This window comes from Brienomyrus brachyistius, unplaced genomic scaffold (genome assembly GCF_023856365.1).
Source record: "Brienomyrus brachyistius isolate T26 unplaced genomic scaffold, BBRACH_0.4 scaffold92, whole genome shotgun sequence".
Lineage (NCBI taxonomy): Eukaryota > Metazoa > Chordata > Actinopteri > Osteoglossiformes > Mormyridae > Brienomyrus > Brienomyrus brachyistius.
The window spans coordinates 514,847-539,711 of NW_026042367.1; the positions used below are offsets into that span (position 1 = coordinate 514,847).

At 46.3% G+C, this 24,865-nt stretch overlaps 2 protein-coding genes across 4 annotated transcripts in view; both read left to right on the plus strand.

Annotated features, from left to right (window-relative positions):
- Positions 1–1,243: 1,243 nt before the first annotated feature.
- LOC125727215 (uncharacterized) overlaps positions 1,244–24,865 on the plus strand; it is a 60,107-nt gene continuing 36,485 nt past the window's right edge. Inside the window, exons 1-3 of one of the 3 annotated variants that reach the window (XM_049003981.1) lie at positions 1,244–1,831; positions 3,085–4,578; positions 5,045–5,226. In XM_049003981.1, the coding sequence (XP_048859938.1) occupies positions 1,720–1,831; positions 3,085–3,830 (858 nt within the window). In that variant the 5' untranslated portion in view covers positions 1,244–1,719 and the 3' untranslated portion in view covers positions 3,831–4,578; positions 5,045–5,226. Of the gene's footprint in view, positions 1,832–3,084; positions 4,579–5,044; positions 5,227–24,865 lie in introns of those variants that run through there. The other 2 variants (XM_049003982.1, XM_049003980.1) reach the window with 2 other exon arrangements.
- The window catches only part of LOC125727211 (tripartite motif-containing protein 29-like), a 113,597-nt gene continuing 102,906 nt past the window's right edge, over positions 14,175–24,865 (plus strand). The window contains exon 1 of the mRNA XM_049003974.1: positions 14,175–14,673. Within this exon, the coding sequence (XP_048859931.1) occupies positions 14,188–14,673 (486 nt within the window). The 5' untranslated portion in view covers positions 14,175–14,187. The remainder of the gene's footprint in view (positions 14,674–24,865) is intronic.

Genomic DNA, 24,865 nt, shown 5'->3' on the forward strand with positions numbered 1-24,865 from the left:
GACCTCCAAAACTCCCTCTTTGCTCATTTAACTACCCTCCTTACGTTAGCCTGCAACTTTTTGTACTCAATCAAATTCTGAAAGTTGTGAGTACTATTTAACATTGTAAAAGCTTTGTTTTGAGACTTAACTGCAGTATCACATTCCTTTGTTTACTATGAGATCTTTGGTTAGTCTGCTTTGCTGCCTCTAGAATTACTGCATCATGGTTAGATTTCTTTTGTCCGACATAAAGCCGGCCCTGCAAAACGTCACCTAACGTCACCAAGTCACATGGTACAAAAACCTACAAGACGATCGTGACAGATCGTGCAGCACGTGTAGAGAGCAAGTAAGATCGTGCAGCACCTTTCAGCCGGCATAACTGTAAATGTCGCTACTATGTGCCCCTGGCTTATTTTGTAAATGTCTCGTAAATGTTCTTGTTTGTTTTGTTAATCTTAATGGTCACTGGTCAGCTATTACTTCTGTTGTAATTTAAAGCTTCAATAACAAAAATAATAAAAAAAACCTCTCAGCCGGCTGCACAAACTGGAACTGCCTCCGTGACACAACTTTGCCCTTATTGGCTGAACAATTTTAGCATGACGTTTGTATCTCTGGAAGTTCCGATGCGTTATCTGCTATTTCTCCCGAAAAGCCTGTAAAGAAGTAAAGTTTCAATAAATGCTCTAATAGTACACATAAGTTAATCGTTTATTTATTGTTAGTTACTGTAATCTTGCGCTGCTTTATGTGTTTAATCGACTAGTCTGTGAAGAAGGCATTCAAGTAAGAATTGCATTGTATTCTGTGCATGACAATAAAAACTTTGAATCCTTGAAATAAATGTATTTCATCTTTTTCCTGGCAGCTATCTTTTCACTGCTAGCAGTTTGGATCAGGAGTTGGTTATTGTAGAAGAAGTAATGTGCATGCAGGTGATATTTGTATAGATGTATCTACACCCTTCTGGCAGTGCGGCCATCTCAGTCAGGTCTCGCACTACGAGGAGTAGAAGTTGTCTAGTTTGGCTGCTGTCAGTTTATATTACAAGTTTATATTACAGTTTATATTACAGTTTATATTATTATATTACACTCCTGCAGCCGCCGGCAGATGGCGCTCCCCCTCACGTCAGCTGGAGTCAGACCGAAGTGAAGTCGAACGCACCCAATGGCTCCTCCCCATTCCCAATTATCAAAAAACCCACTAATTGAATGGGTCGCGTAATTATCGCTATGAATTCTGGGAGTCTGTGCAACTTCAAGACCGCAGCTCTCGTGTTACTTATAACAAGGAAGGAATATTATTCTATATTTTTAATGGCGACCGAATGATTGATTGATATAATGTAGTGTTTCATTCTATATCCTGTTTTGATAAGATATCGACATTTCGTAAACATTCGATATACAGTTAAACCATAATTGGTCCGTCTTGTTTCTTTGTCACCCAGAAACTTCACAACTGTGTTGTGAGCGGATTTTCAGCGCTTATATGTTTTTAAACTTGTCTTAAAAATTTGTGGTACTTCTACGTTTCTGCGCTTTTGTAAATGTAGATCGTATGTTTCGTCATTTGATTAAAGCGTTTGAAGACTTTGCAGCGCTCTGACACCAATCGGCCACCGTAGCTTAGCAACCGAATCATAACAATTCTTTTCCGTTTAGAGTTTTCATTTGAACATTTAAAGCAGCTCAGACTTGCAGTTTATCAGCAAGAGAGAAGACGCGAAAGATGTCCATCGTGAAAACCACCGTGAATCTCCAGAGGATTGACTGGCTGCTGCCGAAAGGTGCAGTCAGTGTGCGGATCGCCCCGGAATACATCCCCGGTCCAGTTGGCCGAGGTAAGGATGGCAAAATGATGCCCAGACTAACTCAGCACTTAAAGAGTTAAAGTCAGAATATGCTTGACTGGTCTTCTTGAATCTTCTGTTCTATTATCTTGTTTTAGAAGTACATGTCTAAATAATAAAGTAGTTCACCTTTAGCTTTAATATACGGGAGTCTTTTTACATGTCTACTGCATTATATTATATTTAAACATCAGAGAAAATCATCATGAAGTGGTAAAGTAACAGCTGAATATGTCCATTATAATATACGGTGTTTCCCCGAAAATAAGACAGGGTCTTATATTAATTTTTGCTCCAAATGACGCGTTACGGCTTATATTAAGGTAGTATTTTCCCAAGTATAACATGCTACAGTATATTTACCGGTATTCATGAAAAAAATCCACATTTATTCAAACACAGACATCATGTCATCTTCTAACAGTATCTTTCCATGTAAACAATTTGACGGTGAATTTATTCATGAACAAAATTCTGCTGTATACTGCATATGTTTATTCAAATATAGTCGTAATGTCATGTTCTTCTGGAACATCATCGTAAATCTCCAAGTTCCAAATTCCGTCCTGAATATCTCGCAACTCAATTTCCTGTAGAACCAGTGTCCCCAATCTCTCATGTTTAGCAATAACTCTGTCCTTAAATGAGCGCCTCTTGTCCATGTAGCCTTCTCGTAGTATAACCGCATCTCATTCTAGTTACCGTACAATCCATGGGACAATAACTAGGGCTTATATTACGAGCTTCTTGAAAAATCATGTTAGGGCTTATTTGCGGGGAAACGCGGTAGTAATCAGAAAAAGCATAAATCTTAGTTTGGTACCTTGAGAGTGAATAAATAATGCAACTTATGGAAAGTGTAAGATAAGTAAAGGATTTGACTTAATAGTCAGTTGTTGATGCCAGCATTTGGATTGAGTGGGCTGCTATATTTGATGCACATGAACCTTTCCAGTGTTGTTTTTCGCTGTTGTTCTGCGTATCAGGGAATCTGTGCACAAGCTGGCTTGTTTTTATAGGTCAGGTTCCCCTGCTGAAACGCAGACGGCCCAAGTCAAGACCAGCGCATAAGTTTCCCAAGCGTGTGTTTCCTGTATCCAATAAAGACTGCAGAATTTTTCTTAGTGTGCAATACCGACTGCCAAGTGTGATATCTGTGATGGTTGTGATGTAGTGTTGTTGTACAGTGACATAATGTTTCATTTAAATTAAATATGCTGTCCCCTGTCTTTATAATCCCAAAGGACAAACCAGTTCCAGTGATGCTGGCCGTCGGAAGAAGTGCCGCACCGGGCCGCCGGCAGCCAGCTCCCTGACCACGTCTGCCTCTCCTGGATCTGCTGCCATCCCGGTGGCAACCAGCAGGGGTCAGCAGGGCACAGGCCGCCGTAGAAAAACGGCGGGAGGCCGGTCAGGGCGAAGAAGGAGGTATGACCAACAGAAGGGGTTAGAGCCTAAGCCCAGCTCACCAACCTTCTCCTCCTCTTCATTTTTATTTCCGTCTTCAGCCCCCTCCCCTTTTGTTTCATCCCCATTTCTTTTTATGGGCTCCTCTGTTTTATCCCCACACTTACTCACACCTGTTAGCCCAGCTCCACATCCATATTCAGCTCCAGGCCTGGTTCATCTGACCCATCTGCTTCAGGCTCCAGCACAGGCTGTAGCCGCCTCATCTCACCTGGAAAAATTCTATTGGTTGTATAACTATTATGTAACAAAGTACTCTAAAATGACCTATGACGCCAAGTGCTTTACTGAGTACTGGTGTCAGGAGTTTTGGAACAGACATTTAAATGAAATTAACTTAGCTAAACAGGGGAAGAATGAGGATAATGAGGGTACTCATTCAACCAAGAGGCGTAGGATTGATGAAGATGAGTTCATCTTTCCTATTGATGCACTGGAGCAGCTAAGTACCATGCCCAGGGCTCAGGAGATGGGTGTGGAAATGGGCTATCAGTCAGATGCACATAGCTACATTTCCCTGTAGATTCAGCACATAATTACACAAGAGTTGTCATACATACTTAGGATAAGATAAAATACCATGTAGTTCTATAGCATAAGGTACTATAGGATAAGATTAAGATAGGATAAGGTTAAGATTGTATATAATAAGATAGGACAAGTTAAGATAGTCTTAACTTGTATGCCATTTTATGTTTTACAAAGACATGATAAATTACCATAAGTTTAGGATAAGATTATATAAGATAACATAGTATAAGAATAAGATAAGAAAGATAGGATAAGATAACATAGAATAAAATTAAGATAGGATAGGTTACGGTAAGCTTAAGATTGTATAACATAGGATTAGATTAATTATAAATAAAGCAGTCCTCCTTAGAGGGGGGGTGGTGGAGGGAATATTTAAAAAATAAAAATAGGGTTAGTTAACATAAGGTAAAGATAAGATTGTATAACATAGGATTAGATTAATTATAAATAAAGCAGTCCTCCTTAGAGGGGGGGTGGTGGAGGGAATATTTAAGAAATAAAAATAGGATTAATTAAGATAAGATTGTATAACATAGGATTAGATTAATTATAAATAAAGCAGTCCTCCTCAGAGGGGGGGTGGTGGAGGGAATATTTAAGAAATAAAAATAGGATTAATTCAGAAGGTTAAGATAAGATTGTATAACATAGGATTAGATTAATTGTAAATAAAGCAGTCCTCAGAGGGGGGTGGTGGAGGGAATATTTAAGAAATAAAAATAGGATTAATTCAGAAGGTTAAGATAAGATTGTATAACATAGGATTAGATTAATTGTAAATAAAGCAGTCCTCCTTAGAGGGGGGGTGGCGGAGGGAATATTTAAGAAATAAAAATAGGATCAGTTAACATAAGGTAAAGATAAGATTGTATAACATAGGATTAGATTAATTATAAATAAAGCAGTCCTCCTTAGAGGGGGGGTGGTGGAGGGAATATTTAAGAAATAAAAATAAGATTAATTAAGATAAGGTTAAGATAAGATTGTATAACATAGGATTAGATTAATTGTAAATAAAGCAGTCCTCCTTAGAGGGGGGGTGGTGGAGGGAATATTTAAGAAATAAAAATAGGATTAATTCAGAAGGTTAAGATAAGATTGTATAACATAGGATTAGATTAATTATAAATAAAGCAGTCCTCCTCAGAGGGGGGTGGTGGAGGGAATATTTTAAGAAATAAAAATAGGATCAGTTAACATAAGGTTAAGATAAGATTGTATAACATAGGGCTACAGTGAAGAAATCAAAAATTTCAAGGCAGCATGAAGGTAACGCACAATCAGGGATGTGCAATTTCTGAGGCATGTATTCAAAAAAAGTATTTTAATTGTGTTTTATGATTCATATTTGACTTAGTTCATGAAATAAAATGTTTTTTTCTACAGATCAGTGTTTTTGTATTTTGTAAAATACGAGAAATACTGTATGCATGGTAATGTCAGGTGTGCAAAATGTTTGTGCTAACAAAGGACACAGAGCCCCTAGAAGGGCACAGAGCCAGGCTGAGCACCACAGCGCTATCCAGCCCATGGCTGCCGATGGTCACATTCCACCAGAACCCCCCAACACTAACTCCCCAGGGAACTTCCAAGCAGCAGAGCAGATTCCAACAACCGAGGATCAAAGGAAAAGAAAAGATACTGGCAGGAAGAAGTTGATCTTGTGGCCAAAGGTTAAAAATGTAGAAGTTTGGAGAACAAATGTGTTACAAATGAAATATTATTTGAAATGTGCTACAGCTTAATCATTCTATCATACATCTATCCATCCATTTTCCAAACCGCTAATCCTACTGCGTCGCGGGGGGTCCGGAGCCTATCCCGGAAGCAATGGGCACAAGGCAGGGAACAACCCAGGATGGGGGGGCCAGCCCATCGCAGGGCACACTCACACACCATTCACACCTACAGGCAATTTTTTAGCAACTCCAATTAGCCTCAGCATGTTTTTGGACTGTGGGGGGAAACCGGCGTACCCGGATGAAACCCCACGACGACATGGGGAGAACATGCAAACTCCACACACATGTAACCCAGGCGGAGACTCGAACCTGGGTCCCAGAGGTGTGAGGCAACAGTGCTAACCACTGCACCACCATGCCGGCCCAAAAATTTAAACAAATTCATTTTAAAAAACTTTAATCTCAGAGCCAATTGCCATTTGCCCACAAATATTTCATTTATTATTGTTTATGATTATAAATGCCGAATACATTCCTGGAGCCTTCGATTTAGCATACACAGTGCCCTCTACAGGATTCTGTCGAAACAGCATCTCTCAACCTCGTTCACAAGATTTGTGTCTTTTTCACAAAACGTTTTTCTTTGTAAATCCCAAAATCTTCCTATAAATGTATGTATGAATGCTTCTCGTCTTTTTCAGTCACACGAAGCCTTTATAAATGAGCTCCCCGATTAATCTGTTTACATGAAAACATCTTAATTGCGTTAAGGCATGTAAACGTAGCCACCTAACGAAAGGTAACCACGTGACTTAGCAGACTGCATGTTCCTCATCTCCTCTGTATGGACCATAGAGCTGTGTATCGGAGAGTCTGACAACACGCTACGTTTCAAGATACAGGCATTACAATTCAGATCGCTGCTCTATTTTGCCATTCTTTTTAAAAAATCTGCTTTTAGGAAAACATGGCACATTATAGAGAGCACACCACCAAATGGATGAAATCTGAGTAAAAACATTTGATTTTTAACGCAATCAGAATAAAGGGGTCTGCATTTATCACTGTCCCTGTAACAATCCAGCATCGTAGCACTACAGCTATTTCGGATTCAGCCAACGAATAACGTTGCTAGTCAGCAGCCTTGTGCAAGCTACTGAAAATTACTAATTACCAATTACTGTATATAAAAGTAATTATAATAAGGGTGGGATTCGACCGTGTGTCTGCCTGGGGGGTCGCCGGCCAGGATCGCCAGCAGTTTGGACGTGTGGTTGGTGCGGCAATGTGCTGCATCAGCGTCTGCTCCCTCTGCCTGACCTGCCCTGTATAATTACATAATCAAGGAAAATAACAGTGGGCTAAAGGTTGCATAGTGATCACATTAACATCGCGTCGATGTTGAAATACATGGTGCAAACAAAAGTAGTGGAATTACACTGACGAGTTACTACCAACACTGCCAGGCAGCTAGGTTTGCTAATGCTAACGTTAGCAGCGCACCCATATGCTACTTCCTCTCGCAAGATAAGGCAGTGTTACTGTCACTGTGTAAATACAATGAGATCTCTTTGGAGCAAGCCTGTCGATACCATGTTAAGTGTAAAACCACAAGTAAAATACCTTAAAAATAATAGAAATATAGATGGTGCTGAACCATGGTGAACAGTGGAGTCATAACAGAGGCTGTGCGTTGTGTTCAGTCACCTTTCACTGTAAATCACACATGGCTTCACAATCTTTTGTGTCTGCTCTGAATCCCTCAGGGCTGGAGTGAAAACTCCATTCACACTAACATGGTGCCAAGTGGTATTGGGTAGACATGATTCTATCCTTTTTGGAAGTAATTTGTTTTACTGATTTAAATAAGTTTTAAAAAATTTCAAAATGTAAGGATAGCTCATTGTATCCAAAGGGATGTGCCAAGCTTGCAGTGTTGATGTGCTGCCACCTTCTGGGAAAACGATGAACTGATTTTCAGATTAAGAACATGTATGGTTTTCTGGTATCATTTGAGAACCGTTCATGCTGCGAACCTATGCTTATGGGTTAGGGTTAAGCTTGGGTCTAGAGCTCAGGGTACTTCCAGGCTTGGAGGCCAAGGGTAAGGTCTCTCTTTCCCCATGTAAGCATTTAATGATGATCCAGCACCAGGGCTTGGGTAAGTCACCACGAGTTGGGAGCCTCATTCCCCAGGTAAAGGATGAACGATGTCCATCCAGCCCGGGGATTCTGGTGAACCTCTCCTTACGCTGGAAGCCTCCTCCCTCAGGTAAGGGTTTAAGAATCTCGCGGTACTTCCATTGAGCCTTGGGGTTCTGGAGAAAAATCCCAGGGCCATCCAACTGTAGCAGTGTGGAATTTTGCGGGTAGGACTTGTTGATTATTTCCGGTAAGTGTGTGTGGGGACCCCTAGTGTGTGGAGGCGTCATTGGCGTTTCCCGGTCCGGTAACTCCCCTTCCACACCGCAGTGGTCTGCCGTGGTACGCTGGCATGCTGGCTGAGGTTCACACTTATTCTGTGTCTTGGTGGGAGGTTTTGCTGTTTTAATTAGCGTTAATCCTCTGCTTGATTTAAATGGCTAATGGTAATATTTTATATTGCAGTGTTTCTCTGGTGTCTGTGTTGCAGCTCCAGTGGTTGCAAGTTATTCTGGTGACTAGGCCTATAGCTACTTGTCAGTTGCTTTACTTGATGTGTTTTAATTGTAGTTACGGTTGTTGCCAGGATTACAGTTTCAGTTGCTCGTCAGCTTCAGTTTATGCCTCTTCCAGCAGGTTTGTCAGACAATAATAGTTTGAACCTGCACTGTGGCTGCTGTGTTTCCTACGTCAGTTTTTCTTTTCCGTCAGTCTTGTCTTGTCCTCAGCCGGTCCGATGTCGCCCAACAACTGCTGCTTGAAGCTCCTGATCCTCGGTGGGACATCGGCGATGTGCTGGGAGCCTTAGAACGCGCTAAGGATCGTCGCACCTTTTCCTGCATTTGGAGCTGTTTCATTCCCTAGTTCTGCGACTTAACAGACTTTGGGCCGCCCTTTCTTTCTGTATGGGACTGATACAGAGGGACAGCCTGTATTCTGCTACTCATTGTTTGCACTCTTCATAGTTTTCAACACTCAGATTCTTGGTTAGATTGGGGTATTTTCTGGGAGACTGTGAGCAGTGGCTGCCTCGATTGATCTGGCTGACTAAGATTTGATTGGTCTGGGGTGGTGGTGTTCACACTTTCACCTTGTGCAGTATATTTGTGTGGGGATCAGTGTGGTGGAGCACAGGTGTGTGTGTGCGTGTGCGTGTGTGTGTGTGTGTGTGTGTGTGTGTGTATGTGTGTGTGTGTGTGTGTTAGTTTAAGGGACTCTATTCCCCCTTTTGATCAACTTCCCCGGACACCTGTCTCCTGCTTGAGTTTAGTCAGCCAGTGGCCAAAGGCTGGTTGCTGGTTTATTTTTTAAGGTTGTTGATGCTAAAGCGCTTGTCTTGTTTCTTTGTTTTATATTTTCAACAACCTGTTAATAGTACAAACACGTCTCTAGCTCCATTCGGTAAATGAACTTGTGTGCTCTTAATTTAGAGTAATTTTTCCTGTGGTGAAATACCCCAGGTGGCGTAGTCGTGTCCTTGTACTACTGACCGCTCTCTGCCACAAACACTTTACCCTAAACCTAAGCCTAATCCTAACCCTAACCATAGCCCCAAACGTCATGTCCTGCCACCTCCCTGACGTGGCTCTAATAAGCCATGCCTGCTGCTCGTTGGTCTCGCGTCTCGTTCCATCCCTCATGTTAAACACTCCCAGCTACCTCCAGTCTGTTCCCTTGTTATTCCTGTATAAGTGCTTCCTGGCCCTGTGTTCCCCATTGATGTGGTGCCCTCCATGTTGCTCGTTCCCTAGCCTCCCATCTTGATCCCAGTAAATCCCAGTTTATTGTCTGACAACACCTGCTCCCAGAGTCGTTCATCCTGGCACCCAACAGACTGAAGGAACTCGACAAGCCCCAGTAGGTTCCCCAGGTCCCTACAGCCGATCACTGCTGCTTGTGTCAAGCATACCTAATGTCGCTGGTTCAGGCCGCAGTACATCTTTCCCCAGAGAGAATGGCCCATCTCTGACGGAGGGCATAGCCGCCCTCTCCCCGGACTCCCAAGTGGAGGGTGTGACAGCTATAGCGGAGATCCTCAGGGCCCTCTGGAATGGAGTGAGTGTGCTGAACCCCGCAGAGGTGGGGTGCTCTGGAGAAAAGGAGCCCGCCTTCTCCATGTCGTTTGCCGTAGGGCGACCTGCGTCCTCATTGTCACTTGAAGTCTGACGATGATGCTTCTCTGGGATTTACTGTGATCCCCCTGTTCGCCAAAACATGCTCCCCAAAGCTCTCCAGCACAGAAGAACAGGCTTCACTCCTAGTTCTATGGTTGTCAGAGTGCTGGACCACAGTAGAGGTCGGACTTTGCTTCAACATGGTTTTATTGGAAGTCTGCACACAATACAGATGTTTCCTACCGTCCTTCGTTCCAATTAAATGTGGAAACGTTTTGTCAGCTGGCTGGACAAGACCCTACTGCCTCTTTTAATAGTACACATAGTAGTGAGCAGTGGTGACGTAATGGTTAGGGAAGCGCACTCGTGATTGAAAGACACTGCATCTACAGCATCTGGCCCAGGAGAGCCGGCCGTTGCAGTCGTTACATCCGCACTTAAGGCTCCCGGCCCAGAGGGCCGCTCAGGCCGCACCCACAGTGTCCAACACAGGTGAGGCCTTGGTTGCCTCTAGGCTTCTCATAGACTCTGACACGGTTTCCTGGTAACCAGCCGACACCTGCCACACTGCTCCATAATGTCAGGCCAGCGTCCACCTCGCTGTCCCCTGATGCCTGGCCAGCACCCACCTCAATGTCCCAAGACGTCCAGCCGGCGCCCACCTCATCTCCTGACGGCCTGCTGGTGCCCACTTTCTATCCTGACGTCCCACCGGCACATGCCTGCAGGCTGCCACCAGCCCAGAGAAGATGGATCCAGAGGATGTCCTGCTGGAGTGCCCTGGGTCCTGCTACGTGGGTCCCTCCTTCATCCCAGACTCCGGTTACTCTGGTCCCAGTTTCTGGTCACCAGAATCAACAGGAGCCCAAGAAAGCGGCAGGCAGAATGTCTGTCTCCCAGAGAGGGTTTGCCAGTATCTGCTCTTGCCCTGTATGTCCCTTGTCATCTTCCTGTTCCTCTCCTGTTGTCTCCTTGCTGCCCTACTGCTCTGCGGTTCTCTCATCGCCCGCCAACTCCTCACGTCCTCCGGCCCTGCTGGCCCTCCCAGACCCTCTGGTCCTGTGATTCGGCAGAGTTCAGCCTCACCTGGAAAGGGGCCTAGGAGGGTCCCCAGCCCCGAATCTTCACCTGGCTTCCCTGGATGCCCCATGTTATTCCTTTTTGTGCCTCAGTGTTTGTCTTGTTGCTCTGTCCCACCTGTATCTCTCCTTGTCTTCTGCATCCTGTGCCCCTGTTCTTGTTGACCCTCCACCTGTCCATCCTGTTTTGGGGTCTGACAGGACTGCTGTACCTGTGGTTCCTAGCTTTTCCTTTTTCCGCTCCATGTCCTTAGTGATGTCCTGCAACTGCTCTTATGTCTGGTGTTGCTGTCTGTCTAGTGTTCTGTCTAGTCTTGTCTGGTCTTGTCCTGTCTACCATCTGTTCTGTCGTCCCCTGTCTAGTCCAGAGTCCAGTCTGGTTCCATCCCTGTTGTCTAACCCCTTTGGACTTCATGGCCGGAGCACATGCTTCTGGTGGGTTGGGGTGGGGTGGGAGGTACTGTCACATTAAGCAATGCCATTTTTATCCACTATGCTTGTCCATTTATGGGTCAACGCATGTTCTGACCATCCATGCTCTCTGCCTCCCCACATTTCCAGGTGCTGCCCGGGGGGGGGGGGCACCATCTCAGCTGGAGTCCTGGTTCTGTCCCATGGAGGGGTGACACTGCGAATTGGACCTGCTAACTGTGTCATCCTGGGTGCAGCCTTGAGTGTCACCCTACACAGGCCAGCGTGGAGAACAGGCTTATTGACAGACTTTAATCACACCTCACACCTGGCCTTTAGCAAGCAGCTCCACTCTTTTCTGTTCTCAGTAATATTAGTCTGCCGGGGGGGTTGGGCAGCCAGTTGTTCATGGACCTCCAGAGGTCCTTTTTTCTCCTTACTTGGGGTTTTTTGGTTCCTCTCCTCCGTTGTCATCTGGCTTTCTTTATTTAATATCTTTCTTTCCTTTTTCCCGTTGTGTATTACTGTCTTTAATGATGTTGTAATGTATGACTACACATCTATGTAAAGTGCCTTGGGACGACTCTGTGAGGCACTATATAAAAATGAAATTAAATGTCCCGCCTCCTCCCTGACGTGGCTCTAACAGGCCATGTTTGCTGCTTGTTGGTCTCACGTCTCGTTCCAGCCCTCGTGTTAAACACTCCCAGCTGTCTCCAGTCTCTTCCATCATTAGTCCTCCATTTAAGTGCTTCCTGGTCCTGTGTTCCCCAGTTCGATCACTGATGTTGTGCCTTACGTGTTGCCGGTTCCATAGCCTCCCATCCTGATCCCAGTAAGTCCCTGTTTGTTGTCTGAGAAACACCTGCTGCACGAGTCTTTCATCCCGGTGACCACGACACCAACCACCAGTGATGTCTGTGGAGCCCAGAAATACCAGCCTAGCTGCACTAGTGCCCAGGCAGCACCTTGACAGCGGCATGTTTGCATTGTTACATTTGCCTCACTTGTTCACCACTTTCAGCAACAGTATCTGCTATGTACTAGAACTGTAATCATATGTGAGTGAGTCTGTCTGCTTTGAAGGAGCAGAGATCCCACCTCCTTACTGTAGGTACAGGGCACAGAAACGGGTAAATCCTGTAAGGTAACATTATTAAAGTCAGCATAGATTCCAACATGGATCCAGAGGATGTCCTGCTAGACTGCCCTGGGTCCTGCTACGTGGGTCCCTCCTTCATCCCAGACTCCGGTTACTCTGGTCCCAGTTTCTGGTCACCAGTATCAACAGGAGTCCAAGAAAGCGGCAGGCTTTCTGTTCTGGAATATGAAGTTCATAGTCATAGTCAGTCATAATTTTGTTGAAGTTCATAGTCAGTCATAATTTTGTAGCATTAAAATGTAACTTTTAAACAAATCCTAACAGTATGTGTGATTGTGGGGGGGTGTGGGGTCTCGGGGTGTAACCTCTGTCTCTTGGCTTGTTTCCTGTCCCTCCTGCTGTATGTGTGAAGTCTGCATGTTCTTCCAATGTGGGCTTTCTCCTCCTACTTTGGAGAACATGAAACTGCGATCAGCCGATTGGAATCTCTAAGCTGCCCTTAGTGTGAGTCTGTATGTGTGAGTTTGTGCTCTGCTATAAACTAGTATCCTGTCCATTGTGTCCCCCGCCCTGTGCCACCTGGGACAGGCTCCAGGCTCCCCACCCCCCCGTACAGGATAAGCAGTAATGCAGGACGGCTCCACACTGTTCCAAAGAAATGGCGCTCCAGCTCCCTTCAGGACTTCAGACCAGCTGCTCTCACTTCACACCTCCAGGCTTGTGGGTGTGGTTCCCACTCCTGGTTCTGCATGTACAGCTTGCATGTTCTCCCCGTGTTCCTGTGGGTTTCCTCAGGTTTCCTCATGCTGTCGAAGATCATGCAGTTTGGTGAATTAGTGTCTCTTGATTGTCCTCAGCATGTGAGTGAGTGTTTGCCCTGTGATGGACTGGCATCCCATCCAGGGTGTCTCTGCCTTGTGCCCTGTGCTTCCTGTGATGTGTGTGTCCCATAACCCTGTACTGTGGTTATTGGAATTTGTTGGATACTTTTTTGATATATGATCTTTCTGTTCCTGGGGATGGCTGAAGCTGGTCCATTAACTTTTGGCTTAAATATAAGAGTAGTGTTCAATTTTCATTATTAGAGTATGGAATTATTTTGGATGATTAAAATGATCACTCTGAACTTGACTGTCCTTCCTAACATAAATACACTCCCTGCACAAACACACAGAAAGAAAAGGAAGAGATTACATATATTTTCATGAATATTGTATATAGAATAATGTAAAAAAACAAATCTGTGCATTGACAGCACTTGTCAAAGCTTGTTCTGTCTAATCCTGACACAGTCTGTCTATAACTGCACATCCCTGCATGTTTCACCTGAAACCACATGATCCCAAACGTGATTCTAAACCGACACAGAAATTCATTCTCAGTAGATCTGCTCTCTTATACCTTTATACCTAATTTCTATCTACTGCACAAAATCAAAGAGTAGGATTATAGTTTGTTTGCAGAAAAACAATGTCAGTAGCTGTTATTCTCATAAAAGATAAATAAATGTTCGCTTTGGGTACAGTTTGTATAATGTACTATTTTGTTCATAAACTGCAGCTCCACTGTTTGCCCAGTCTGCTCTTCTCAGTCTGGTCTCAGTCCAAAACCACACCTGCTGCAGTCTGAGAAGCAGGAAGTTCCTCCCACTGTCACACACAGACGACTGTGAGAGAAAACGAGACTGAATCCTATCAGTGTTCGTGGTAAAATGGCAGAAGCCAGAGTTGCAGTGGATGTAAATGAGTTAAGTTGTGCAATCTGTCTAGATATACTAAAGGATCCAGAGGCTATTCCCTGTGGACACAGTTACTGTATGAGCTGCATTAAGAGCTGCTGGGATCAGGAAGATCATGCTGGAGTTTACAGCTGCCCCCAGTGCAGACAGACCTTCATACCCAGACCTGTTCTGGGCAGAAACACCATGCTGGCTGAAGTGGTGGAGAAACTGAAGAAGACTGGACTACAAGCAGCTGCTCCTGCTGACCAGTATGCTGGACCTGGAGATGTGGAGTGTGACGTCTGTACTGGGAGAAAACACAAAGCTGTCAAGTCCTGCCTGGTGTGTCTGGCCTCTTACTGTGAAACTGACCTGCAGCTTCACAACAAACTCCACCATGCAAAACAGCACAAGCTCATTGATGCCATCGGCCATCTGAAGGACATGGTCTGTTCCAACCATGACAAACCCCTGGAGGTCTACTGCCGTACCGACCAGCAGTGTATCTGTTATCTCTCTACGATGGATGAACACAGAGGCCATGATACAGTCTCAGCTGCTACAGGAAGGGCGGAGATACAGGTCAGGCTAATTTAAAAGAATTTCCCCTTTCTATCTAAAAGAATTTCCCCAAAGGGATCAGTGAAAGTATCAATTATTGTTATTATCTAAAAGTTAATTTTAAATAAATGGATTTTGTCTTAACACTTGTTCGTGTAATTGCTACGAAACACTCAGATCAAGTCTGGTTCGGTAAAGTTGTCATGACCTACTTGTCCGGTCTTACTAGCGGGGTTACTAGCTTGTCGGATTTAAGGTAGTCTGGGCAAAATGTAAGTAAACGAATATGAAGTCCATTTAAACTGTGGTACCTTTGTAACCTTGGGCTGCAAGGTTACGTAACCCCGACTACGCCACCAGAGGCCCTGCCCCTCAGGACTTCAAATTAACCCCACGACTTCCCTTTGCATGAACACACAGAGACGCATATCCCAGAATTAAAACAATTTATTAACAATAATTTAAAACTGAACCCTCCCAGTCAGTAAACAATTACCAGCATATGACACCACTAAAACACACAAACGGGGTTGAGAGCAAAACTCAGGTGCTGGTGGTCCAATACTATAATCACGCCTTAACCCCTTAGCCAGCCAGGGAAGGTGCTTACCTGGAAGAAGAAAAAGAAGGAAGGGGAGACACCACACACATACCCCCCAAGGGCACACACATCCAAGTGGGAGTTAATATCAAAATCACAGCAAACCACATCCTGGAGTTAATACTTCTCACTCACCCCACATTCACTCCATGCAGTGCAAGAATACAACCTCCAACCCCCAAACTCCAGCACCACATTCACTGGCTCTCCGCTGTAAATGGGGAAGAGACTAAACTACCCTCCAGACCTCCTACTATACCAGCCAGCACCCAGTTAGCCCCGATAACCACGCCCCCCCCCCTTATTCACAACAATGCCGGTACAACGCACATAATCTTACAAAACGAAATCAAAACCAGGCAAAACAGCAGTGACCAGCTCCTGAGCATCAGCATGGACCCGGACACACTTGTCACCCCGAACCCAGCCTAGGAAGAAGATCAACAGCCCTTACATACCCGGAAGAGAACAGAAATGCACTCAGCCACCCCGTCCAACCCCTATTACTCATTACCTTATGCCGCAGCCGGGACACGGAACCAACCGTTCACCACCATTTCCGTCGCTCGCAGAAGTATCGCGGCAGCAATCGAACCTCCCCCACTAGCGGCATCCCACCGCTTTTATCCACGCTGATCCCAATTAAGACGCCATCATGAACCGCCCCCATTTACCTAATCAGCGTCTCATACATACCGCCGGATACGGGATCCGCGGATGACGTCATCCCTAGCGATCACCGGTTACATTCTACCCCCTCCATTTGAATCGACGTCCCGTCGTTCCCACTCCCGTAGCCACCCCGGGAGACAGACAAGTCAATCCCTAGAAGCCCCAAAACTCCCCTCCGAGGGTTCCCCCGCCAAACCCAGTGCCCCCGAGGTTACAACCCCAATGCTAGTGCTCACCACAGAAGCTGGAAGGCGATGTGGATTAGAATGTTGCCCCGCCGTTACCCGAGTGCTCCGGCGCAGGGCTCCAGCCTCAACCCTGGCAGATGGACTATCCAGGGGCCAACCACCTCCTCCTGCAACCGAGCTAGGGTCCTCAACCCCAAGGTCAACTTCCTGTACCCCAGTGGAACAGGGCCTAGGCAGTGCCCTTGTCGACTCCCCCTCAGACACCCCTGGCACAGTCACGATCACCCCCGAAACTGACCCTTCATCATAATCGGCCATGTCTAGCCGGCAAGGATCCCCAAGCCCCAGTCCCCTGGGTTCCTCCCTGGGCCCCGGGGGCGGATGCCTGCTCTGCAGAACACACTTCATCATGATCCGGTGTACCTGCTGTACTTGTTCCAAATCCTGAAGGGGTGCCACAGTATACACTACTCCCCCAGGCGCAGGCGCTCGCAACACTTGGTACACCACTGGGGACCAAACATCCTGGATTTTATTCCGGCCCCGCACTGAATGGTTACGCAAATGCACCAATTGACCCACCTCCAAAGGTGCACACAGGGCCCTTGAATCATGCCTTGCTTTCCGGTGGTCGGCTGCACGTTTCAACTTCCCCTGGACGCTACTAAATGCCACCTCCAGGCGCCTCTGATGTTCTTGCACCCACTCACACATCATACCCCTCCACGGGTCCGACCTCCGACCCAAGAGAAAATCCACAGGTAACTGAGGTTCCTGACCAAACATCAGGAAGTGTGGAGACTCACCAGTAGTCTGATGTAGGGTCGTGTTATAACTAAACACCAACTGTGGAAGATACTGTGGCCAGTGGCTCTTCTGTTCTGTCGACAGGGTGCGTAATAAGTTATGCATTGTGCGATTGAAGCGCTCGCACTGACCATTCCCTTGTGGATGATAAGGGGTAGTGCGAGTCTTCTGGATGTTATACAGATCACACAACTGATGAACAATCGCACTCTCAAAACACCGACCCTGATCAGAATGGAGCCTTGCTGGAACTCCAAAACGATAGAACCATTCCCTGAGGAGAACACCAGCCACCGTAGAAGCTCGCTGGTCCCGAGTGGGTATAACCTGCGTGAACTTGGAAAATACATCAGTTAATACCAACACTTGTTCCAACCCATCCCTAGAGGGCTCCAAAAATGAGAAGTCTATGGCTAACACTTCATTTGGCCTATTTGCTAGCAAATGGCCCATCGGCGCTCGTCCCTGTGTCTGAGAAGACTTAGCGAGCATACAACGCTCACACTGCTCACACCATTCCCTAATGTCCTTGGCCATCCCTGGCCAAAAACACCTCTGGCGGACCAAAGCCGCTGTCCGCTCGTTGCCCTGATGTCCCTGGGCATCATGCAACTGGTATAACACCTCTCTCATTAAAGATGCCGGGAGTAGGAATTGCAACCACCCCTCTCCCCCATCCGGCCTAAAGACCCTACGGTGCAGGAGACCATCTGCCACTGTGAGGCGGTCCCACTCCCGCAACAACAGTCGTGCGGCAGGCAACAAACCCTCTCGTTCTGCTTGACTCGGCTTACGTCCCGCCTCCCAAAAAGGAAGAACAGCACTAATGGTAGGATCCATCTCCTGAAGCTTCCTCAACTCAGCCGAGGAACGCTGCGGGAGCACTGTCATAGCTGATTGCGTCACCGGTGGCACCCTTCCCGAAATGGCCTCCTGTAGAGGGGATGGCAACACACCTTCCGGGAACAGGGATACCAAACTCTCAGAATTGAGCTCTAGTTGTTGCCGCGACAGCGCATCAGCATTTCTATTCGTCCTGCCAGGCCTATAGCGAACCGAAAAATTAAACGCTGCCAGCTCAGCCACCCACCTCTGTTCAGTGGCCCCCAACTTGGCAGTGCTCAGATGGCTTAAAGGATTATTATCGGTCCACACTACACACTGCTGGCCCCATAAATATTCCCGGAATTTGTCGGTCATTGCCCACTTCAACCCCAAAAATTCCAGCTTCATAGAACTGTACTTCCTCTCAGCTGGATTGAGGCTCCGGCTAGCATAGGCCACAGGACGCACCTTTCCCTCCTGCTCCTGTGAAAGCACAGCCCCTAGTCCATGATGACTAGCATCCACCTCCAAAATGAAAGGCAGAGAAAAGTTTGCAAAAGCCAGAGTCGGAGCATTAATCAGTCGTACCTTCAGCTGCTGAAAGCTCTCCTCGCATCCGTCTGGCCACACCTCCGCCAACCTCAATTTCTGGCCCCTACGACCCCTACCCCCCCCTTGTTCTGCTACCAGGCGATGTAGGGGGCCCGCCAGTCTGGCAAATCCCTCTACAAAACGGCGATAATAACTGGCGAAACCCAGGAAAGACCGCAATTCCTGGATGTTCCTCGGCCTAGGCCAATTTGCTACTGCAGACACCTTCTCCGGGTCGGTAGAGACGCCATCCCGGGAGATCCGATGGCCAAGGTAGCGCACCTCCTTCCCAAAAAAGCAACACTTCTCCAGATTAGCCTTCACTCCCTCCCTCTGTAGTCGTCCCAACACCAACTCCAGACGCTTCAGATGTTCACCTGCATCAGAGGAAAAGATGATAATATCATCCAAGTACAACCATAAAGACTGCCCATTCTGATCCCCAAAAATCCGTTCCATCAATCGCTGGAATGTACTAGGCGCATTACACAACCCAAAGGGCATTCTATTAAACTCGAACAGCCCAAAGGGGGTACAAAAAGCTGTCTTCGGACGATCACTCTCGGTTACAGGGATTTGATGGTATCCACTCGACAAGTCAATAGTGGAAAACCACTGAGCCCCGGATAGAGAGTCTAATGTCTCCTCGATGCGAGGCAGGGGAAATGCATCCCTACGGGTTTTGCTGTTCAACTGCCGATAATCCACACACATCCTCAAGCGGCCATCCTTCTTTTTCACCAGCACAATGGGAGAGGCAAAGGGGCTGCAACTTTCCCGAATAACTTGACTATCTAACAATTGATGAATATGAGCCCTCACAGCCTCATAATCCGACGGGGGGATACGTCTAAACCTTTGTCTGACCGGCTTATCATCCATAAGGGGAATATCATGTGACAGGAGCGTAGTACATCCCAAGTCACCCTCCGATGACGAAAACACTCCAGCATATTGCCTCAACACACCCCTAACACGTTCCTGCTCTACTGAGGGCAATACTGACAGGTCAAGTCCCTGAATTTGCTCCAACACTGAATGGTAAGCACCCATATGGGCATTCACAGAAAGGGTTACCCCACCCAAGGTACTCCCCTCCCCAAGGGGCTGATCTACCGGCCCCACCTTCTCTGTCACCCCGGGAGGCAGACTTACTACTTGAGCCTGTGTCACTATACCCACTGGACAGCGCGGATAAAGAGTCGCCATAGTTTTGTTGACATTCAAAATGGGAACATACACAGTCCCCTTGGTTACTCTGAGGAAAGCCGGAAGGGGCAACAAACTACTTGGAAGCTGCCGAGCGGCACTAGTGGGCTCAAATACAACTTCCCCTAAAGCCCCACCCAGCTTTTCGGCACAGGTTGCTGCCACAAATTTAACTGTTCCCCCAGGTATATAAATAGCCTTTCGTCCTCTTACTTTTACCAATCCCCTGGAGGGAGGATCATTAACAGGAGCTTGCTGGCAAAACTGGAACGCCTCCTTCCACCGTTGAGCCTCTAGGCCAATGGTGGAACCATCAAAGAGGGCTGAACCATGCTGGACAAATAATTCAGTATAACATTCCCTGATCACATTCATCCCCAGCACCCCTGGTGTACTAGAGCCACCTGACCCGGGAGGATCCCTAACCACCAACCAGCCCCTCTTTGGTAGATGTTTACCCAAAACCTCAACTGCCAACTCAACATAGCCCACATAAGGTATTTCAAGACCATTTGCCGCCTGTAAATGCAACCAATTACACTCCTTCAATTGGCCCTGCATATGCTCCCGGAAGAGACTCTCCGGTAGTGTTGACACCATTGACCCTGTATCTAACAAACACTTCACCCCTACCCCCCCTACTTTAACAGTTACTGTAGGGCACTGGCCTACCAATGAGGAGATGGCCTGACTTACCGGGGTAGGCCGACAGGAGCCAATGTTGCCCCCTTCCAATGAGTGGCTCAGCACATTGGAGGGGCCTAGTTTTCCGGAGGCTGGGACGCAACACCGGCCTGGCCAGCAGAACCCCGGAAACCTGACAACTCAACCCGTTCATTATCACACTCCCGTGCATAGTGGCCCGGCTGCTGACACCTACGACAAATAACAGTACTGGAGCGACTCGGGCCCCTCGGCTGCTGCGAACCTGATAGGGCCGAAACACTTTTGGTCAGGAAATTCAATTGCTCCTGGTGTTTTAGCAACATTCTCTTTAGCTCTGCTAACTCTACACCAGTAGGTGCAGGAGGTAAAGACTCAACCTTAGGTGGGGGTCGAGTGTAATGCATAGCACACAGTGAGGGCACAGAATGACTCCTACCCCTCCCACATTCACTGGGCCTCCCCTCCCGCTCCCATCGGATGGCTTCGGCCCGAACATCAAGCATGGACAACTGGGGGGCCTGGCGGACAAAACGCTTCAACTCCCTACGCAGAGCTGGATCATACACATACTCCACAAACTGATCACGCAACAACATATCTGAATTAGGGACAGAATCAGGAGCACGTTGTAACACTTTATCCATCAATGAACAAAGAGCATGAGAATATTCCTGCAATGATTCCCCCTCATGTTGTTTACGTGAAAAGAAACCCTCCTGTAACTCAACATAGGACTTAGCACAACCATACAAGTCCTTCAAAATGGCAGCGATCACAGCAGGGTCCTCCCTTTCAGCCCTACTCCGATACCGAATTTCAGCCTTAGCCTCCCCATCTAGATGATCATACATAAAATAAGCTTCCTCCAATCCATTCAGGTGTCGGGCCCTCACGCTAGCCTTTACCTCCTCCAACCATTCATCCACCCCCATCCCAAAAGTTCCCCGAAACACCGGGCACCTCCGCTCCCTGGGAATATACAACCGTTCCATCCCAGTGTTAAACAAAAGCCCGTCAGTCCTCGCCGATGACCCGCTGGTGCTTGGCTGTACGGTGGTATGCTCCCGCCGAAGATGTTCATTCTCGGCCTGCAGCTGTCCTTGAACCTCTTCAGACATGGCTCCTCCCCACACTGCAGGATATAACACAATTCCAGCCCCAGCTGGTACAGGTAATGTCCCTCGATGGGCCACTGCTGTTTTGCCTACCAATCTCAAATCAATCCACTAATAACAAACCAAAAACTGGAATACTTGTCTCTGGTAAGAAGATGCAGAATCCTGCCGACTACGCCAGATTGTAACCTTGGGCTGCAAGGTTACGTAACCCCGACTACGCCACCAGAGGCCCTGCCCCTCAGGACTTATCCCAGAATTAAAACAATTTATTAACAATAATTTAAAACTGAACCCTCCCAGTCAGTAAACAATTACCAGCATATGACACCACTAAAACACACAAACGGGGTTGAGAGCAAAACTCAGGTGCTGGTGGTCCAATACTATAATCACGCCTTAACCCCTTAGCCAGCCAGGGAAGGTGCTTACCTGGAAGAAGAAAAAGAAGGAAGGGGAGACACCACACACATACCCCCCAAGGGCACACACATCCAAGTGGGAGTTAATATCAAAATCACAGCAAACCACATCCTGGAGTTAATACTTCTCACTCACCCCACATTCACTCCATGCAGTGCAAGAATACAACCTCCAACCCCCAAACTCCAGCACCACATTCACTGGCTCTCCGCTGTAAATGGGGAAGAGACTAAACTACCCTCCAGACCTCCTACTATACCAGCCAGCACCCAGTTAGCCCCGATAACCACGCCCCCCCCCCCTTATTCACAACAATGCCGGTACAACGCACATAATCTTACAAAACGAAATCAAAACCAGGCAAAACAGCAGTGACCAGCTCCTGAGCATCAGCATGGACCCGGACACACTTGTCACCCCGAACCCAGCCTAGGAAGAAGATCAACAGCCCTTACATACCCGGAAGAGAACAGAAATGCACTCAGCCACCCCGTCCAACCCCTATTACTCATTACCTTATGCCGCAGCCGGGACACGGAACCAACCGCTCACCACCATTTCCGTCGCTCGCAGAAGTATCGCGGCAGCAATCGAACCTCCCCCACTAGCGGCTTCCCACCGCTTTTATCCACGCTGATCCCAATTAAGACGCCATCATGAACCGCCCCCATTTACCTAATCAGCGTCTCATACATACCGCCGGATACGGGATCCGCGGATGACGTCATCCCTAGCGATCACCGGTTACACCTTACATCCGACAAGCCAGTAACCCTTCATAGTACAGAATAACTCACTAGAGCCACAGTACAGTAAGGCCGTGCCGCCGAAGATGTTTGTACGGGACGCCATGACACTCAAAATAAAATAAGTATATCAAAAAATATAAATAAAATGATAAATATTTCAATAATGTATCCTTTTATTTTTAAATAATTTCATAAAATTTCATGAATTTCATAAAATTATATTTCATAATAACACTTGTCTTCTATGTATAATTTTTAAATTTTACAATTTATTGTTTCGTAATAATGTCGCGATTTTCATTAGACAATTATTATTATAAAATAATATTTTCACAATAAAGTTTAACTTTTCACATTATCCACATGCATATTTATACTGCATCAGGAGGTGTTTTGCAGGATTGGCACTGCAGCCACCGGATAAAACTCACACTGTTCCATTGGGACTGGTGTGGTGCTGAGGTGTCACCCACTGCACGGCTGCACTCAGGTTCTCATCCCTGAGGTGGTTCGTCGTGTGGTGGGTGCGGTAAGGCACTGTACTCAGTGTGTGCTCCTTACCTCCGTACCTTACCTTACCTTACCTTACCTTACCTTACCTACATCAACACAGTACAAATGTACATGTTAAAAAAGGTCTTTCGGTACTAAGATGTACGTAGATTAATACTTTTCTATTCAAGGTTAAAGGGTTCAGCCTTTAAAGCATTGTGTTGGTTGCCATAGGATAATATTTTGGCTTTCAATGATAACCAGTGAAGCTCAAAATTTATGAAAATTTATTAATTAATTGTTTTGTCTGATATGCTGAATTATGTCTGACTTGGAACAAATGAAGTAAAAGTAGTCAGGGCTGGAGTGGGACTGAATATCTAACCAGGAATTCAAGCCCCCGGACAGCCCAATATAAAACTATATAAACAATTACACTGTTATTATATGTTTCTATTCACGCCTTCATTTGCTTGGCTACTGAACACACATTCTTACCTACATGCTTTAATTTTACCTTCATGTCATTTTTACCGGCACATTTCACTAATATTAATAACGCGTGGAGCAGCTTTGACATAAATAATGAAGCTTCGTCTCAGTGCCTGTCCTTGTGTCTCTTCCCCGTGTGGCCAGCAGCCATCGCTGTCCATCCCCTTTGTCTTCTCATCATCTTTGGCCCTAGTGTGTTCTTCCTTTTCCCCACATGGCTGCATTTGACTCAATGGGATGAGTGTGTGACACAGAGGCTGGGACCAGCTGGTTAAGGGTTTGAGGCAGGTCAGGAACCAACCACACCTCTTTCATTTAATTATTGCTTTTCTATTCTTCCCAGTGTTTGTTAGTTCTCTGTTCTGCTTGTGAAGCTTGTGCCTTGTTTTATTATGTTCCACATGTTTCTGTACTTTCTAAGTATTGAATTCCTTGTGTGTGTTTCTTACTTTCAGTGTTTGTGGGAGTTTTCCTAGTCTTGTGTTCATTAATATAAGTTACTGCACTTGTTGCCTGTTTTCCCTGCACTGTTGTTATTGGTTAATTGTCTTATATGTCACATCTGCTTCTTTGTTAGTTCGGTACAGCAGCCTGAGCATTAGAACAGAAACCTGCAGTTTTATATCTTGGACCCAGCAGTGTGGCCAGTGTCATTATGCTATGTGAGCTCTGTCTTCAGAGTGACCAATGCAGCTACAACTGGCTCTCCTTGATCATGTGATCATCGCAGCATTGAATAGGTGATATTCCAGCTGGTTTCCACTTCTGTAATCATTCTCAGAGTGGGTCTGCCCATCTGCTGCTGGATTTGACAAAGCCTTTCTCTAGCAGTTGTACTGGTTCTGAAGTAGGTCACACAGAATCTGTCTTACCTTGGATCTGATATCCTCAGGTCCTTGTGTCTGTTCTATGTTCTTCTTCACAGCCAAATTCAGTGCATGTACAATGCAGGTTGTGTGTCTGACACAGGCAATCACATTTTGTGCAGCGTCAGTGTGAGCCATCGGACTTTATTCTGTATTCCCCACTCCTCCATCAGGCTGCCTCGACTGCAGCCATGTTTTCTGCAGAATGAGACTTTGGGAATTTTCCTGCTCCCAATAATAAGGTCGACAGCTCAGTCTTATCATTTATAAAATGGCATTTGACTGCTAAATAAGCTTCCATATGTATGAATGTCCACATGTCAGATGTTAGTCTTACTGCTTTGGCCTTTCTCACCTCTTCCTTTGTCTCTTTTTCTATCTTAAATGTTTCTGTCACCAAACCCTTTCATGTTTGCCTGGATGGGAGAATGTAGGTTGGATCCAGGATCCCCACAACCTCCCTAAATCCTGCGTTATCCACTATGGTGAAGGGTTGTGCATATTGACCAAAGCCTCA